Source organism: Pempheris klunzingeri, chromosome 17 (genome assembly GCF_042242105.1).
Source record: "Pempheris klunzingeri isolate RE-2024b chromosome 17, fPemKlu1.hap1, whole genome shotgun sequence".
NCBI lineage: Eukaryota > Metazoa > Chordata > Actinopteri > Acropomatiformes > Pempheridae > Pempheris > Pempheris klunzingeri.
The window spans coordinates 15,852,519-15,870,992 of NC_092028.1; the positions used below are offsets into that span (position 1 = coordinate 15,852,519).

Genomic DNA, 18,474 nt, shown 5'->3' on the forward strand with positions numbered 1-18,474 from the left:
ACAGACACCTACAGTGAATGATGGGCCCTTTTCACACAGTGTCTCTCACATGTCCCCAAAGAAGTCCATTTTCAGCTTGTTCTCAGTCAAGTGAATAAATGTGTCATTACTCAACACCCTCCCTCACCCTCCCTCCCTCTCTGTCACTAGTTCCGACTCGCTCTGCCACACCCTCCTTCCTTTTACTGTGCCAACTTTGCCCAATGACAAGCCATTTGTCAAAACAACATTTATATTGCTATTACTCGCTCACATTATTCCCCAATTATAACTTCTGTACTTGTGACATTTGCACAGCCATTTATCCCTCAGCTTGAAATGAGCTGTTAACAAATCATCAGACTCATGAAACTGCCAAACTGGGCTTGATGTGACAGAGCTTATGGCCCTTTATGAAACAGAGCTATAAAAACAGATTTATATATTTTTTTATTATTTCTCACCAGGGAGATATTGTGAATATTTGATTAATTGGACACAGAAAGACATTTTGTCTTAATCTGGTGCTAAAGTTAAAAGTTTACCTTGATGTATAACCTTGTGTGTCGCAGACTAGTTTGACATTGGTGCCGTCTGGGGAGCTCAGGATGAACTTTTTAAAGTTTGCCTCCATCCTGAGGAACAGACAGTCCTCAGGTCAAACATTCAGACACAGACAGACACAAAAATCTTCCTCAGTGGATTCCAATGGGCCAAACCAGCCCAGAATCCAGAGTATGCATTCATTTTTTTATCCTAAGTTTTACTTCAAGCGTGTCTCTCTCCTCCCTTCCCATCTTATTTTAAACACAAGGTGAATCACTCTCTAATACCCAAGGCTAATCAAAATGATACAAGACCAGCTTCAGCCATGAAATGCAGATCGCTGGGTCCCCTTGCAGCTGAGCTACTTCATTTTCAGTCACTTTTACTTCCTTGGGTCAAGGGTTACCAAGCTCTTGCAACGTTGATGGAAATAAATTTGATGCAGAGACGCTGCCCTGGGAATGATGCTCCTGAAGCAAGAAATGTGGTATATATGACCTTAAAGCACTGAAGCCACATCATTTTCTTGAGTTGAGATTAAATATATAATGTTATAGGCTCAAGAATAGATTACTTTAATTGTTATTAATCAAAAAACTGCTCATGTGAAAAACAATTTAACTAACTAAACTAACTAATTTGTTGCACACTTCCTAAACTCTTTTTGAATTAAATCAATGTATGAAGTCACTGCAGAGTTTGTAACAAAATGTGTGTGTGTTTTTCCTGCATATGTATATTCACACATCTGTTATTAACGGATTAGTGCTGTAGTGACGGTGCATCCTTCCCCTTTTCTACATTAATTACCTGTCAAAATGATAGTGAGTCTGGTTTCTATGTATAAATTACTTGTTTGCGCTGCTAACTTCATGATCCTTTCATTTGTTTTTCATTTTAAATCATTGTAAAAGATACATCAAACTCAACAACAACAATGTGTGCTCATTCAGTTGCTTTGCAGCAGATTGGGACTTGCTATAGTTTCTTAGATAACTGGCAGATGACAACCACAACATATTATTTGGCAGACTGTACAGTACATTTGCAAATTGTTACGCCAGCATTGTTTAAACTATTAATTTAATATCAGCACGTTGCTCATGAATTGAACAGCACTCAAATTTAACTAGAGCCCATACAGAGAAGCCTCGCTCATGCTTCCTGGAAACCAACCTGGTATTTTAATTTCTTTGCTGATGTTTGAAAGAATGTCAAAATAGTCATGGCTGCGCTCCAGTTATATGATTTTATCCCAGCGGCTTTGCACCTCATTATACCTGATGCCTTGATCCATTATTACTGCCTCATAGCATATTCCAAAATTTTATCTCCTGATCAAATCAACATTTTTTCGGATGTTAAGAAAACACCAGGTGTGTCATAAACCACCATCTGGGAATCGCTTAATGCCTTCCTTAGGGGACAGATCATTTCATGAAAGTTCATGGAAAAAAAGCACCTCGCTGATTTATCTCTTCATATACTAGTACCTGACAAAAAACATGCCTCTCATATCCTCTAACCTCTCAACCCTCAGCTGTGAAAGAGAAAGATTTCTATTACAAACAGAATTTAATAATCTCTCTTCCAAACAAACTGTAAGACTTTAATTGAAAACAAAGCGAACCTTTTATTCTGAACACAGGTAGGTATTTGTTGTCTCATCAACTTAGACAAAATCCACCTGCCGCAGGACTTCATTTCTGCTCATCCTGAAACCATAAATGACCAGTTTTAATAAATCTATACTAACCTTCACATGTGAGAGGCGCCTGCCAACCTATCAGGCTTTTTAGAACGTCCAAAACTCAAAGGAATAGTCCAGAAAATCAGTCCAATATGGACGCCATAATATCAAATGAGGAAATAACACAGGTTATAAATTCCATGCAAAATGGTTAAAGCTCCCAGGTTTCCATTAGAGTTTTATAGACCATTTTCCTCGTAATGATCTCTTGTTCTAAGTCTTTTTGAGGACTCTCTGTGCATAAGCTACCCCCTACCAGGACTCAAGCAATCAATATGGTTTTGCCTAAAAGGGGAAAAGATCCCCCCGACAGTTGTTCCTGCCAGCCAATCCTCCGTCTATCTCGCCACCAATAGTGGAATTGAACAGGAACCCAATAGTTTCCCCCATGTCATTAGTGAACTCCTCCACGCCAACAAACCCTAAACCCTGTTGTAAAACATCCTTTAAAATCTGGTTTCAGTCCAGAGAACATTTTCAAACTGATACGTCTTGAGATGACGCTGTTATAAATTGGTGCTATATAAATAAAGATTGATTGATACATCATTACGAATTTAGGAAAGGCCTTTAAAAAACTTTTTCCTTGTAGGTACAGTCATGTCATTTATTGGTGGTGTAATATCTTAAATACGATCAAATACAAAAGGAAGAAGCATAGATGCATCCCTGACTTCATAGTGACTTTAATGTTTAAATGCTGCTCCCAGTGGAAATATTACCATTTGTACAGCAGTTCATGGTAAATATATTGCCTCACATATCACATTCTTGGTCAGTAAGTGGGGTAAATGAGGAATGTTTAATGGAATCTGGAAAAAGGGTGTCTGGGAATATTGTGGGTGGGTTTTGCATTCCTGAAATACTTGCTTGACTAGTTTCTGGAAACACGTTTTTTGAGCTCTTTTCATTTATGTGCAGGAAAACAATAGCGCTCACCGCACACATTTTTATCTTTGGTGTTCCCTCTCCAGAGATCACGGTATCTGTATCTCAGACAAAGGCAATGGCTTTTGTTTCATTAATGGCCCAAAGACTCATTCCTCTCCAATGGAAATCAGATAAACCTCCCTCTTTTAAACACCGTATTAGAGAAGCACTCTCCATGCTGCTTAATTTCCCTCATAAAATGTATTCATGTTGTCCGGTCACTGCATAATTATGTGATACTCACAGGCCAAGTATCAGTGACTACATAAGGAAACGTCCCTTTTTTTAAATGTATTTAATTCACATCATTTTTCGTTATTCATTTTTCTGAGTGAAATTTGTAAAGCCTTGGGGATCGGAGAGGCAGGTGGGAATAAAAGTGTGTGTGATTGTGTTTGTAAATGAAAAACTATAAACAAAGTATTTAAAATAATAGTTATGGCTCACTCTGGAGCAGTTTCACTTTGAATGAGTTTGACTACATGGCATGAATCCAAAGCAACAGAGAAACATATTTCTGGTGCTTTTTTTTCAGGTCCTGTGGACAAATTAGATGCGTATTACTTTTTACGTTACCTTCTTGACATTATAATTCCACTTTCATTTAGATGAAAATGCAATCTGAATCTCTAAGTCTGGCTTTCCATTAGTCCTCTTAATTGCTTTGTTGCCAAGAGCATGAATGGTACAATTTCTACATAATCAACACTATTTGTACAAAAATAGCAAAAACAGAGCCTCCCTTCAGCAAATATATTTAAACAAAAATTAAGTTGTGGACAATAGGGGGCAAAAATTCTGGTTTGGAGAGCAGACAGCTGCTGTTGCTTCTTGCAGACGATTGAAAACATGCTTCATTGGTTGGTATAGGTTAGGTCTGCTCTCAATGGTGTTGCACATATGCCAAAAGCAACTGTAGCATGCTCACAGGCTCAGACCGCTCCTATAAAATGTACAAAACCTACAACATGTGGCTAGCCTTTTATTTTTAATCTCTGAACTGAAGCTAATTCTATAATTCACAGAATACCTTTTTAGTATCAGTGGATTCTAACATGTCTGCGTGTGCCAATTTGTTTTGTTTGGAGCTCAAGATGAATCGGGACAGCAGGCTCGCCTTTGGGAGAACAATTTGTTTGCTTGTTAGCTTTAAGATCCTGTTTTATTTAGATGCACAAATCTGGCAGTGGCATGAACTCCAACTCAGTGCCTCTGGGAAGGAGGGGCAGAAGCCAAGTGAAGCTCTTCCAGTAGGGCCCACTTGGTGAGCTTTGCACAGCATACACACAAGCCAAAGAAAATATGTATAATTTGCTCATTTTGTTTATTTGTGATTCAACTGAAGACATGTCGCGCTTCCCATCTAACACTGTATATCCCGTCTGCTTTGTGGCAAAATGGTTAAATAGATTCTCTGAGGGTCTTTGTATATTTCTGTCTGGCAGTCAAAAGGCCTGCATTTGGCAGCTTGAATGAACTTCATGGCACTTAAAATGTTATTCATTTAATCCTGTGATGTCTTAGAGAAATCAAGCCCAGCCCCGCTATAAGTGGCAGCTGCAGTAATTGCTGTCAGTCGTTTGTCCCCCAGCAGTTTGTATGAAAGGTGTGTTTCACTTTATCAGCAAATACGGAAAAAATAGCCTCTGAGAAGGCAGGTAGGTGTGCTTTGACTTCAAAACATTCACGGAAGGGGATTAATGTTTTGTGGATGATATATAACCTGATTAGAAACCTTTTGATTAAAATGAAATTAATCAAGTGCTAAAAAGTTTAAGGGGACAACACGAGCTAAGAGTCCCAGAGAAACACACACTTAAAACACACACCAACGCATTCTTGGATGTGCAATCGACGCCACATTATAGATCAATGTCATCCTAAGTATATTTTTAACATATTCTTGATGCTCGCGCAGAATCAAATGACTTCAAGTGATTTGAAATTCACTTTAGTGCCAAACTCACTCAAAATAAAGAGGTTTCTCACAGATGATAAATGTGTTTTAGGCTCACAGCCCACAAATAAAACTGTCAACAGCCATTTTCAGCAAACAAGCACTGACAAGCCAACTGTACTATGTGTGGCTGGTGAAGAGAGTCAAGCGTCTGCATGCTAAAGACCCAAATGTTTTTTTCTCAGGAGCTGGTGGAGACCAAACCAGAGCAAAAAGACTATAAATATTGAGCTTGGTGGCCAGAAACATAACTTCAACTCCATGTTGCTCTGCGTCTCCTGAATGTATTAGTCGAAAATAAGGAGAAAGATGAGAAGATAGTATCTCGGGATTGGCTTCAGGTTTCATTGGTTTTCAGATGCTCGGTGTTTACATTCATGTAGTTGACACTTATTAACGCTCACGTATCGCGTCTATCTATGTGCATATGATGTTGTGCTATGACGACAAATAGTTGGTGTGGAAACAACTGGTCTAATAATCTGTTCCAAGGATCCACAGACAACAATCAGATAGTTGTATTGATTGATAATCTTTGGTTTTGTTATTAAGCAAAAAAAACAAAAACAATTCTGATTTCAACCTTTCAGATGTGACAAATAGCCCTGTTTCTCCGTGTCTAATAGATGTTAATTGAACACATTTGGGGTTTGGACAGTTAACGATCTTTCCTTTGGCTGCCTTTGTGAAACTGCAAAAGGCTTTCAATGCTGTTTTCAGAAATTATACATTTTAAACACAATGATCAGCAGAATAAATGATAGCCAAGCGCTTGAAGACAAGCGTCCTGTGGTGTAGCCGATGACAGACAATACTAACTTTTGTGCCTGGTGCCAATATATCTGGATCCGTCCACACTGGGGAGAGAAACAGTGCTTCTGTTAGCCTCTCATTAATGAAACAATGAATCTCGACGACACCTCATTTCGCTTGTGACCCCTCCGCTCATCCTCGAGGACCCCCAGATGAGACCCACAGTGAGAAGCAGTAGCTTATTGTGCTTTGGATAATGCCATGCATACATATAGCCCCTCAGATCATTTATTGTATAGCCAGCATAGTGTTCCAGGTTGTGCCAACGCCCTCTGGCTGCGTACAGGGGAGTTACAGTCTCAAAGGGTTTCAGTCCACAGCTCTCCCCCCCCCCCCCCCCCTCGAAGCTCGCCTTTCATGTCACTAGTGCTACTTGTATGTGCAGACGCAGCCAATCTCTTCCTCATGACGCCACCGAGGCAGGGCTCGGAGGGCTTCCATCATAATATTTAACACACCCACCCTGGATGAACACTTGGAAGGAAGACAAGGCAGTGTTAAGGGGACAAATGACAACCAGGATCCCTGCACCTGCCAGCCAGTCTCTGATTTGACTTCAGCGACGCAAGAAGCGAGGCAGCATCCCCGCGGATCACCTGTTATTTTTTAATGGGATTTTAACTTTCTTATTTGAATGATCAATCCGTCCTAAATACTAGGAAAGTCTCTGTTTGTGTGGACTACATCAATCTCTCCTGTTACTTTGTTTTCTCAAGAAGACAGTTATGACACGTTTTGACATCTCACTCCGAGCTGGCTGCCACACAAGGAAGCAGATTTGAGGAAGACTATCGTTGCTTTTAACAGGACTCCCCCCCCTATCCCTCCCTTCCTCCCTTTTCCCCCTTCTTAACGATTTATTTAGTGGTCCGATCTCCTGACACCCTATCCTATTCAACAAGGCGATGAATGAGGAGCACTTCTTGAGCCGCTGACAGCGAAGTGTCCTCACTATGTGTCGGTCCGTCCACCTGTCTGGGGATGAAGAATTGGGACTATTGTGAAATGAAATAAAATAAAATAAAGACTGGGCACATGATGGAGTTGTTGAAATAGGCTGACACGCATTATGTGCAATGATCACAGTCAATCTTTAAAACCAAATCGCTGCTTTGTCATCGCGTAACACTGTTGGACATCAGTGTCTGTGCCGTAAGGTGCGCTGCGCTGAAAGCTTACTCTTTGTGAAGACCAGAAAAAAAAAAGATAAAGATGATATTGTTTCGTAAATTCAGAGTGTTGATACTCATGGTGTTTCTGGTGGCGTGCACCATGCACATCATGATAGACTTGTTACCGAAACTGGAGAAGCGAGCGGCGGGAGCTGACAGCGGGGACGGCGGCTGTCAGTGCGCTCACCACCCGGGCGGAGAGACGCAGGGCTGGGGAAAGCAGCGCGCCAGGTCGGCGGCTGAAGCGGGCTGGCCTAACAAGCACACCCTGAGGATCCTGCAGGATTTCAGCAACGAGCCGAGCTCCAACCTCACGTCCCACTCCCTGGAGAAGATCACAGCGGCCGGGGACAGAGCGGAGTCCCTCAGGCGGACGAGACCGTCGGCGGGGAAGGCGGAGGACCACAAGCCGCTCATCGGAGACGCGAGCGGGGGTCGGACCGTCTCTGCCCACGGTGTGTCCCGTCTGTCCGCTCTGTTCGAGCATCCTCTGTACAAGGTTGACCTTCCTCCCTTGACGGATGATGACACTTTGTTTAACGTCAACACCGACATCAGGTTTTATCCCAGAGCAACAGGGAACCAAGGATGGTAAGCTGAAGGGAATCTGTTAAACTTAAAGGGTTACAAGTTGGACAGTGAATAGTCAGCCTGCTTTAACCATAGTCTGCTTGACTCTTGATGGGATGCAAGTAAGGAACCAAAAGTAGTTGAAGAAGTATGAGTGATTTGATGGGCTATCTGCAGTGAAGTAGATGAATTCAATTATCTCTAACTAATGCTTTCTAATGCTGTTCTGACAGAACCCAGCTCATACTGCCTAATGTCCATGCAGGCCTACAAATCATGAGACAACCCCCTGTGCACACTGTCTGTCTGTCTGTGTGTCTGTGTGTCTGTCTGTCTGTGTCTGTCTCTCTGGTCCTTCCATCACCCAGTCAGTCTCTGTCTCTTCTCTGCCTCCAGTATAATGTCCACTCATGCATCTGCTGCATCCATCCATCTCTGCTACTGTCAAGCCATCTCATTTTTTCAGGCACCGATGAATTAACATCCTGCATGTTTTAATATTCGTGGTAATAATACCTGTCGATACGCCTCATGAGAGTAACAAATCCATGTGTTATTAGAATTAAATGCTCTGTGCCAGTTCTTTCAACAGCAATGTGTTTGATACAGTAAGTCCATGTTAAGAGGCTGCAACAAACCCTAATTCATTCTCTCAGTTAGACTAAAAATAATCTCAACAGGAATCTGCTTGCACCACAGCCTCTTGTTAAAACATTTCTCCGCTCCCCGTTTTCCAGGCAAAATGAGGAGGGGAACGAAGAGGAGGAGGAGTTCTCTCCAACAGGAGAGGTGACGGCTGAATCTTACCCCAACTGGTTACGTTTCCACATCGGCATCAACCGCTATGAGCTGTACTCCAGACACAATCCTGTGCTGGACGCCCTGCTGAAGGACCTGGTCATGCAGAGGGTCACCAGCGTGGGTGAGTCAGTCAGAGAGGGCTATGTTACCAAGGTGTGTGTATGTGTGTGAAGAGTAAGACATGAGCCTAAAGGTTTGGCTGAAGTATTGGACCAATGTTGATAAGTTGGTATCCATCAAGTACTGTGACATCATGACGGCCAGAACCAACACGATGCATTGTTTCTTAGTACTTAAACTTAACAAGAGTCTGCCAATGACATTTTACTTTTGTGTCATTTTAATTCACAGAACTACTTAACTCTGGGTCAAACTAACATTAAGAACCGGTAGCCTACATAAAGATATTTTCAAATGTATGTAAAGAAATATGAGTCTCTATCCTGTGATATAATGCAACTTCAGAGGCTTTTCTACCATGACAGGAGTAAAATTCTGATAGACAAATACAATAGAAAGTACTTTTTACTAGAAAAAATAAAATAAAATTCATGCAAGTCATGTCAGAGGTATCATCTTTCAGGAGCCCAAACTGGTTGAACCATAGGCTGAGGCGTGTGCACCTGACTTGTCTGAGTGCACAATGAATCACAGTATGGGGGTTTCCGTGTCTACGCTTTGACTGCGTGTGCATGTGTGTGGGAAGGAGGCCACAAGCGCGCGCACACACCAACACACACACACACACACACACACACACATCTGGCCCTTTATCTGCATTTCTGCTTATGTGTGCGAGTTTATAAATCTGTGCTCAGCCGTCCTCTCTCGTGGGAGTTGGCTATAGATTCTAACAATCTATGTTCATCAAATAATGTGGGTGAGAGAGCACGAGTGTTTGGGCCAGCATACTGGTGAGGACATGTTTTACGGCTGTTAAATGACTTCATCATTAATAAATCCCCTAAAGGTCTCAATGCAGCCAGTGCAGCATTTAATTTCACTCGACTGATCGCAGCATTTGAAGGAGAACAAGCACTTTCGTACTGAATTAAAAGTGAGGATGAAGTTCACACACGCCTAAAAAACTTCACAGAGCTACTTAAGCTTCTTCAGGTGAACTAAATGGCAACAGAAATGGAAAGAACATTGGCGAAGAGTTTCCATTGCTGTTTTAGCATTTGGAGACATTTTGCTTTTAAACCAGATGGGCAAAAAAATTTGAAGTCAAGCATCAGGACAATAGAAGTAGTTACTGCTTTCAGAAATCATATTCTGAATCAAAGCAAGAAAAGTATGTATATATATATCACGGTGCAAAAGTGCCATTAAAAATAAGTCATTTCTTATTCCAGCCCATAGTAAATGGTGGGTATTTGTCACGGGCAGGTGTAAGAAGTTATTTGATCAGTCTGTGTTCTCTAAAAGACAGATCTGCTGCAAGACTAGCATCTCCACTGTTTTCACAATAAGTGATACACTATCAATGTGCTTAATTGTAGGCCAAAGGAAAAAGTCTCAGTGACGAAAATACAAATGCCCGAGACAAATATCTGTGATTAATAATCACAGCCACCATATGAGGCATGCAAGCTAGACAGTGAATGCCACAATATCCTCCACTGGTGCATGCTGTTATCTCTATCTCTGTGTGTTCAAAGAGTCATTGTATTTCTTATTGACGTCGTCTCCACTGCCTCATTGTTGTATCTCTCACAGGCAGCTCACAATCAGTCATGCTACACATCTCACCCTAAGCTTTGGTAGTTTGTGTGTGTTTTTTTTTTTTTTCCTGTCCCCTGTGTTTATTATATATAAAGCATCAATCTGTGGCCAGACATACCTATAACGTTGTCTGTCTGCTGAAAAGAAGACCAAGTGCAGCAAGCTCGTGTTAGTGTGCCTGGAAGCATGCATTACGGCTTTTCTGCCCCCTAATTGGCGCACACACTCACCACTTATCTGTCTCAGTGAAATTACAAAACAGAGACGGCATTAGAAAGTTTCCCTGTTCAGCATTTTTTTGTGCAGTAGTGGTTCGCTCTCCGTCTCCCCTCCTCTGTGTCTGTCTCTCTGTTGGGGCAAGCTACATGTGGCCTTTTGTTCAGTCTTCAGCTGGGCTCATAAATCATACGCACAGCACAGTGCGGTGGCACAGATGAAAGCAGGGTGAATTTATCATCACGGATGGGAATCTGATGGTGGTGGGCGAGGCCCGGAGCTTTCCGAAAGGCCAGAGAACATGAAGGTTTAGAACAGACAAGACAACAGGGACAACATGATCATGATTCATTCGTGGATGCTCGGGGGAGACGCAGCAAGAGATAGATGGTTAGATCAACAGAGACACATACACTCGCACATGGATACTGAGACAGATGGCCTTAAGGAGAATCAACAGAATGTCCTGTTGAAGTTTGCTGTTGTTCAAGTAATGTTTGATCGCATGTCAGCGCAGATACAATCCACAGAAACAATCAGCTGAGCTTTGCCGGGGTTTTTTCACAGGGGATTATCTTTTGTAGTTTTCAATTAGAAACAAAATTTCTAAACGTCCTGCATCGAGCAGAGAATTGGGGTCAGTCCCTCAAGCATTGTGGCTTAAGGGTTCAAGGTCACAGCATTAAAACATAGTTGAGTCATTTGCAATCTCTCAAAGGTTTTAGGCCTGCTGTATATCTGTAGCAAGTTTAAAGATTACTTTGGGGCACTGTCCACTTGACCTATCTGCAGCAAATCTGGCCAGTGTATTCTTTGGCTTGGATTTCACTCAATATCCATCCTCTATCGTAAAGAAAGGGCCCTGACCTGAGGTTATGTCGGTTGTGCTTTGCGCAACAGTGGATGTAAAATACAAAAGCTTTTTGAAAATGAGTCACGGTAAATGGGGAGCTTTGCCAGCGCTGAGTAAGACAAAGTGAGACAAACAGAGCATAGCAGAGAGAATAGAAATAAAAGGATGGCACGTACAAAAATGAAAGAAGGAAAAAAAAAAACACTGATAGAGCTCTGAGAGAAAAACCAAGAGAGTCAATAAGCACAAAAGACATTTCTGTGCAGGGGGTAGAGTGCAGCCAGCTACTCAGCCAGCAAGCCAGTTAGTAAGTGGGTCCACTACGGGGGGCTTATATTGATATTGGGGTTAGGCAGAAGCGCCGTGTTGTGTAATATGCTCAAGTTAATGCGCTGTAATAAATGGGCAAATCCCCCGAAAGCCTGTCCATTATGACAGAAACACAAGGCATTTAGGCAGGCCTGGCGGTCCCTTTGTTTGAGTCGGTGTCAGGCAGCAGGCTCACAGCGCATCTCCATCAGCCTCTGGAAATCACCGTTGGACGTGACTGATAGTCGGAGACATGTGTCCTGGCTCCTCTCCTGGGGTGTAGGAGGTCAGTTTGGAAGCGGGGGGGGGAGTGGTTGTGGGGAGTCAAACGTGCACAAGCAGTCGCTGACATCGTGTCGGATCCACAGAGGCTTAGAGAGAGACATCTGGTCAGAATCAGGTCTGTTGTGCAGCGTGAGCACATATACACGCATGGATGGACACATTCAGGTGGGGTCAGTTCATTTCTGATTTGGTTCAGGAAATAAAGATTCCTCAGACTTTTGAAATACAAGAGGATTTTAAAACAGTGTATTTGGTAATAGATTAATTGCACTAGAATGATATCCTGTTTCTGTGGACTCTATATAGGAAAAGTAAAGTGACGTCTTTGACCCAAACACTGTGCATTTCTGTCTCAAAGCGAGAAACATGCATGCTGCAGAACACACAGTCGCTCCGATACACACTGACAAATAGTCTGTGTCCATGTTCCTCCTAATAAAACCAGAGCTGGCTGTAGTTTTCAACAGATGCTTTTTCATGCCACTTCCTGCTCTCCATCACTCCCAGCTATTAACTGCCACGATCACACGTTGATTGTACAGTCTCTGGCAAATTGGTCAGCAGATGCGATAGCTCCATTATGAATTCATGCAAAATTGCGTTCACCAAATTGGCAAATAACAAAACAGCTGTGCATATGTGCAAGTCTATTTTTCCATATTTATAATTATGTGTGCATGTGTGTGTGTGTGTGTGTGTGTATGCTTCAAATACTGATCTAACATCTTGATTGTTCCCCTCCCAGCCATGAAATCAGGAGGCACCCAGCTGAAGTTGATCATCACTTTCCAGAACTACGGTCAAGCGCTGTTCAAGCCCATGAAGTAAGTAGCATCGCAACCGTCTGCATGATAGCAGAGGGAGGGAGGGAGGCCGCATTTACATATTAGTCTACACCACATCTTCTGGGGATTGCAGATATCACCATTGTTAGAAAACCCTTGTTAAAACCTCTAATAGCAGTTTCTCTGCTTTTAACACATTAAGCAAATCTGCATTTTCCGCTTAAAATACCTAACATCAAAAATCTCTTTGATACGCGTGGTTTGATGTGCCCACTTGCATTGCATATGTTTCAAGGGGGCTACGGGAAATCTCATCTGAGTAAGTGCCAAACACTGCCGCCGCATCTTTCGGTGCGTTCAGATACACAGCTCTCCCCTCTGTGTGATCTTTTTCTGTCTGCTTTTTAATTAACATCAACAGGCTTATGTGTTAATTAAAATGAGCATTGAGCCATCGTGAAGACGTCTGTGGGGAGGCATATATGCTGGCAAAGGCACATTGCACATGAAAAAGAAATGCCCTCCCTCTCAGCTGTCTGAGTTTTGCCCGATGAATTCCCATGTCAGCACAGATAAACACTGTCCAGGCCAACTGGGCTGCGATCACAAGTAATTGCTCAGGAGCCTGGTTTGATTGCTGTGAAATACAGGATGGTTTTCTACATGTGAGCCTCAGTGGGAAGTATTAGATTCTTGGGGAGAGAGCTGGAGACAATCAGAAAAGGGTGTTTGTGTGTGTGTTTGATTGCATCACCGGTGAGTGATGCTAATGAAAGCTAAGTGTCATATCTTGACAGCCTGCACAGGTACAGTTTGAGACGATTCTGTATTTCGTGTGAACCAAGCCCATTAACATTGCAGCCAAAGTCACATTAGTGGGAGGATAAGGAGTTCAGGCCTCTGAGTTCAGCTTGAAAATGAATGATGAAATATTGCTGCCGAATATCTTTTCACAGTCAGGACTTGATTTATAGAGAGGCAAAGTTTATCCTCCGAGTGTTGTGGTGTTCATAGCCCATACTCAGCTCCTCTCTACAGCAGGAAAAGTACAGAGTTGCACACATTTGAATCATTTTTAAGTAATTTCTCTATGTCCTAACTTGGCGTTTCATTTCAAGGTCAATCGGTGGCTAAATTTTAGAACATGAGGCATTGTTTACCGAATTAGCCTGAGAGAATATAGTCCAAATGATGGCAATCTGAGCATCTGCTGTAGCTTTTGAACATGCAAGCCTTTCACGTCAACAACAGCACCCAGCAGGCATCAGTGTCATAGTCCTATCTGACAACTGAGCAACCGCGTTTGTGTGTGCCTGTGGGAGTATTTTTGAGTAGCTATTAGACTGGACGAGGCATTCGGGGGCTGCTTCCGGGCAACACGGACAATCGGACAATATGTGCGCATGCATGAGTAGTATGTGCGAGTGGGAAAGTTGTGACATGGGTTGGTCAAAGACAGAGGGGAGCGATGACTTTTTATATATACATACGAAGGTTTCATCAAGCACAGCATCGATAATGAGTTCTGTAGGAGTGAAGGTCGTGTCAAAGTATGAAATGTCTGCATGACAAAATACACTTTATCATCTCATTAAAATTACTAAACATGAAGCATTTACTTATCAGAACTGTCTCTAGACTTAAAGTGGGAGATGTTCTCATTTTTACTTTTCGAGAGGGTAAATTATTACGTTATACATGCTCTGAGTTTCATGTGTAAATGTAAATGATGTGGTAAACGTACCAGGGACTGCATATCTAACACTAAAGGAAAGTGCTGATTTCTTACAGTAGACCTTAGTGCCTTGGTAAAGCAGTCTTTCTCAGTTTCTCTCAGAAACTGTTTTGACAGTAATTACATGTCAGTTTCTGAATTATATGCTACATGTTCCACCAGCTCTTTATTTAGCCTGTCATATTTTATTCAAAGTCCTTGCTCAACTGTCACAGTCATCTGTCTCCAGTGTGTACAGATATTGTGCAAAAGTCCTCAGTGCGGAAATGCAAAAATATCAGAGTTTTCTGAGAGAAATAACCTTTGTTCTACTTTTGTCGAAGCACATCTTGAGCTTTTGTTGCTTCTTTCATGACATTGATGTGTCCCACTTTTATTTTTGGAACTGTGGTGCATTCTGGGTACAGTAGTTCAGAGTGTTGCTCTGCGAGAGCGTTGCGTTGTTTTTCTTCACCTGTCCCATTGTGCAGCATCAAGTGGTGCTTCAAAGAGGCTTTGATGTTTCAGGCCTCCTTTGAGCCGCATGCAAATTTGTACACTGGCATGGGCCAGGAGACTGCACGAGTTGACAGCTTGCCAGACACCTCCACGCAATGTTTTCTCTGTACAGCTCTCGAAAAAAAAAAAAGTTGGAGCTTCGTTTTATCTGTCTGACTAACTCTGTGATTGTGTTTGCTGATTTAAAGTGGGCGCCCACAGCGGGGTAAAAGACGCTCATTTAGTTTTTCAAACAGCAATTTGGATAAGTGCTTTAGGTCACAACAGCTTGTTTTCCCCCCTCAAAAGAAATGATCTCCTCTGATTTTTGTTAGCCAAATGTTTATGATCCACCCCACCCCCCCCAAGAAGTTTAATCTGACAGTCAAACATGCACAGTAGTTCCTCAGTTTTGGATACTGTTAATCACTGTCAAGAGGTCCATTCATGCAAAACTGCACTAATTCTAATGCCTTGGCTACCTGAGAGCGAATAAAAATTAATCCACAATAGATTCAGTGTGAACTTAAGCTGGGGATATCGGGTGACTGAGAGCGAAAGGGTCGAAGGCTGCAGAGGACGGAGGGAAATGAAGTGGCATGTGAAAAGAGAGAGGGCTGGTGTTGGAAGACAGATGAGAAGCAGGGATAGACCAGAGGGTAGGGGAGCAGTTGTCACTGCCAACCTGTCAAGGAACTGGGTCTTCCAGCTGGAGCCAGGTTACGGGCCGAGCGGAGACCCACCATGCCAGGCCTCCGTGTGTGTCTGGCTTGAGTCCCTGCTGCCCATCCTTCCCATCTCCTGCCAAGATCCTGGTTGTGGTGTGTGTGTGTGTGTGTGTGTGTATACAGAACATTCATGTCATGCTAATTGGATTTGTCAGATGGCGGGTTGAGGGATTGAGGAAGGAGGTGTAAGCCTTAGATATGCAAAGAAAGAATTAATTTCTCCATCACACGCTGTTTGACAAGCCTGTTTCCAACCCCCTCGCTTTGATTTTGTTGATAGTCTCACAGTTCAAAATGGTTTATGCATTGCAAGAATAGCAGAAATTACTTTGATCGTCCCTGTTTTGTTGCGTACATGCCCCAGTTGTGCCGTGAGCTGTTATATGAACACACAGGGTTCATTACATGCATGTACATGTGCTAGAATATATATATATATAGGTCACACATGCCCGTCCTCAAGCACCATGGGGAATCAGGATACGTCCTCATCTACATGAACCCGATCAGTTTTGACAGGCTGGGGCTCTTAGCGCTAGTAAAGCCACTAGGGTTGGCTATGGTTCCTTTTAGCTTAACACCCAAGAGGCTGCTTGGTTTTTATCATCTAGAGGCTGTTTCATAACCACACGTCCATTGGAGGACTTCATCATATCTACTATACCCCAGTTGGATTATGACATTCCTCTATTCCTCTCTTTGCAGATGGGGTATCCTATTAGGATTGAGCGATCTAATGTCCTCTGGAGCCTCTCCCTGCTCTGGTTATTGATATGCTTATGAAAGACTGATGCTTTTATTATTGATTTACATGCATTCATGTAAAGTGCAGGAGGAAACGGAGCTGTTCATAAAGTGTCTTTGATGGCTTGTGGTCTTTATGGTAAGTTTGACGCTGGAGAGTTCACCTGCTGACTGCACATATTTCCTCCATACGAGAACTGCCGTTTAATCTTCTTCAACCACAGAGATTTTAGATCCATACGCCAAGATCGCAATCCTGTAAACTCCTGACTAGATTACAAGCATCTGTGGACCAGATGACAATAAAAGCTGCTTCACAGATTGAGTTCTTCCCATCTCTCACACATGCAGTTGCAACCATGAATAGAAACCCAATGAAAGGATAAAAGTCCCACATTATAGAAAACAGCCAAATCACATGAAGCTTCAGAGAATCCATCCTGATCCAACCACGTCCCATTGTTGAGAACCTGAACATCTTATTCAATGGATAAATACGACACGACTGCACACACATACATGCATATAAACAAACTGTGAATTATAACATATGCATGTAAATGTATGCATGCGTGGCATGAACTGCACAAACACACAAAATCCCCTTCTGAATGCATCATCGTGGCTTAACATCTTTTTCATATCCTGTACCTGTAGGGAAAAATAATGTGGATATCATTTACATTTGAGTTATTTCTTCTCTTTTTTTGTAGTCACTTGTAGAACAGTGTTTCCCTAAGAGCTCCCACGGGGGCCGTAAGAATGCCGCTCGTCCTCATAAGTTGGACACACTTTTGAGAGGTGCTGTCTGAGCTCATCTTTGGGTGTGTGTACAGATGTAGCATGTTACAATAGACAGCTGTTCGCACAGCTGCTGCTCACACACCCACACACTCACATATACGCACACAAGCAGCAAAAAAGAGGTAAGCCATGGGGGTTACGGAGTTCTTGCACCCTCCATCACCCAGGGCCGGTGCTGGAAAAATGTGCAAGCAGTGAGCCAAGCTGCAGCTGTAGCTGCTCATTCAAAGCTGTGGGTATATTACACAGAAGGTGATGACTGCCAGCCCACACCCTGCCTGCACACACTATAGAAAACTAGTTCATTCACTCCCGACCACTCACCATTGAGCACTTCCCTAATGGTTTTCACTGTGACAAGTCAAAAAGCCTTGAAGCACATAAAGAGACTTTAAGTGTGATGAAACGTCAAGTCTTTTCACTATCACATTAACATCCTTGTCCTACTTCTGACATCAGTCTCATATATTATAAGAAACTGATCTTTTCACTCGCAATCACACTTTTCACTCGCAGGTTATATATATTTTGGCTGCAAGACTTTGCGGCTTCATCAGCCTCTCTGGTCAGCCGGCAGGGAGAGACTCTGGTTTTCAGCGGCCTCCCGCTGGGCCATCCTGGCACCCGTGTGGCCTCACAGTCGTTCCATTGAGTCCACTCGTGTCGCAGAAGCACACAAGACCAATCAGCTGGCAGGGGACAGAGCAGCTCAGGAGGCCAAGCAATCCGTCTTACCTGGCTGTTGAAATCATTGACAATCAGTAGAGAGCAGGTGTGGTTTGTTCATGAGCGGGCAGAACCACAGGAAGCTGGGAATGTGATCTGCTCGCCTAGTGAGTGTTTTTTTTATTCTCTTTGTGTGTTTATATTTGTGCATGTGAAAGCGTAGGTCCAAGGTAGACCATTGTTTGATATGTATTTGTGTAGGGAGAAAAAAAAGGGATGGTGCAAGATGTAGGAGGCAGTTAGAAAGCAAACGTGACTGCACTGTTTGACAGATGTAGACAGGAACCGGTTAAACGTTGCCTTACAGTGTTGCACAATGTTTCCAAGGTAACTAACACACAGTTTGAGTGTGTTGACATCCGTGTTGGAGTTTCTCATTACTTTCTATTATCTCGTGTTTGTGTTCTGAATTCTAATTATTTGTATCAAATGGATGCATTTTGAATGCAGTTAGTGCTAATTCAAAAGTGAGAGTGAAATAAAAGTGTTGAACCTCATTAGTTTGCTTTACAGTGTAGGCTTTAGGCTAGAACTAGCTTTTCAAAAAAACACTTCAGAACCTGCAGTAT

At 42.6% G+C, this 18,474-nt stretch overlaps 1 protein-coding gene across 1 annotated transcript in view; it reads left to right on the top strand.

The window, feature by feature from the left end:
- The first annotated feature begins 7,187 nt into the window (after window positions 1–7,187).
- LOC139216743 (extracellular serine/threonine protein kinase FAM20C-like) overlaps window positions 7,188–18,474 on the top strand; it is a 32,852-nt gene continuing 21,565 nt past the window's right edge. The window contains exons 1-3 of the mRNA XM_070847968.1: window positions 7,188–7,738; window positions 8,455–8,639; window positions 12,652–12,730. Coding sequence (XP_070704069.1) covers window positions 7,188–7,738; window positions 8,455–8,639; window positions 12,652–12,730 — 815 coding nt within the window. The remainder of the gene's footprint in view (window positions 7,739–8,454; window positions 8,640–12,651; window positions 12,731–18,474) is intronic.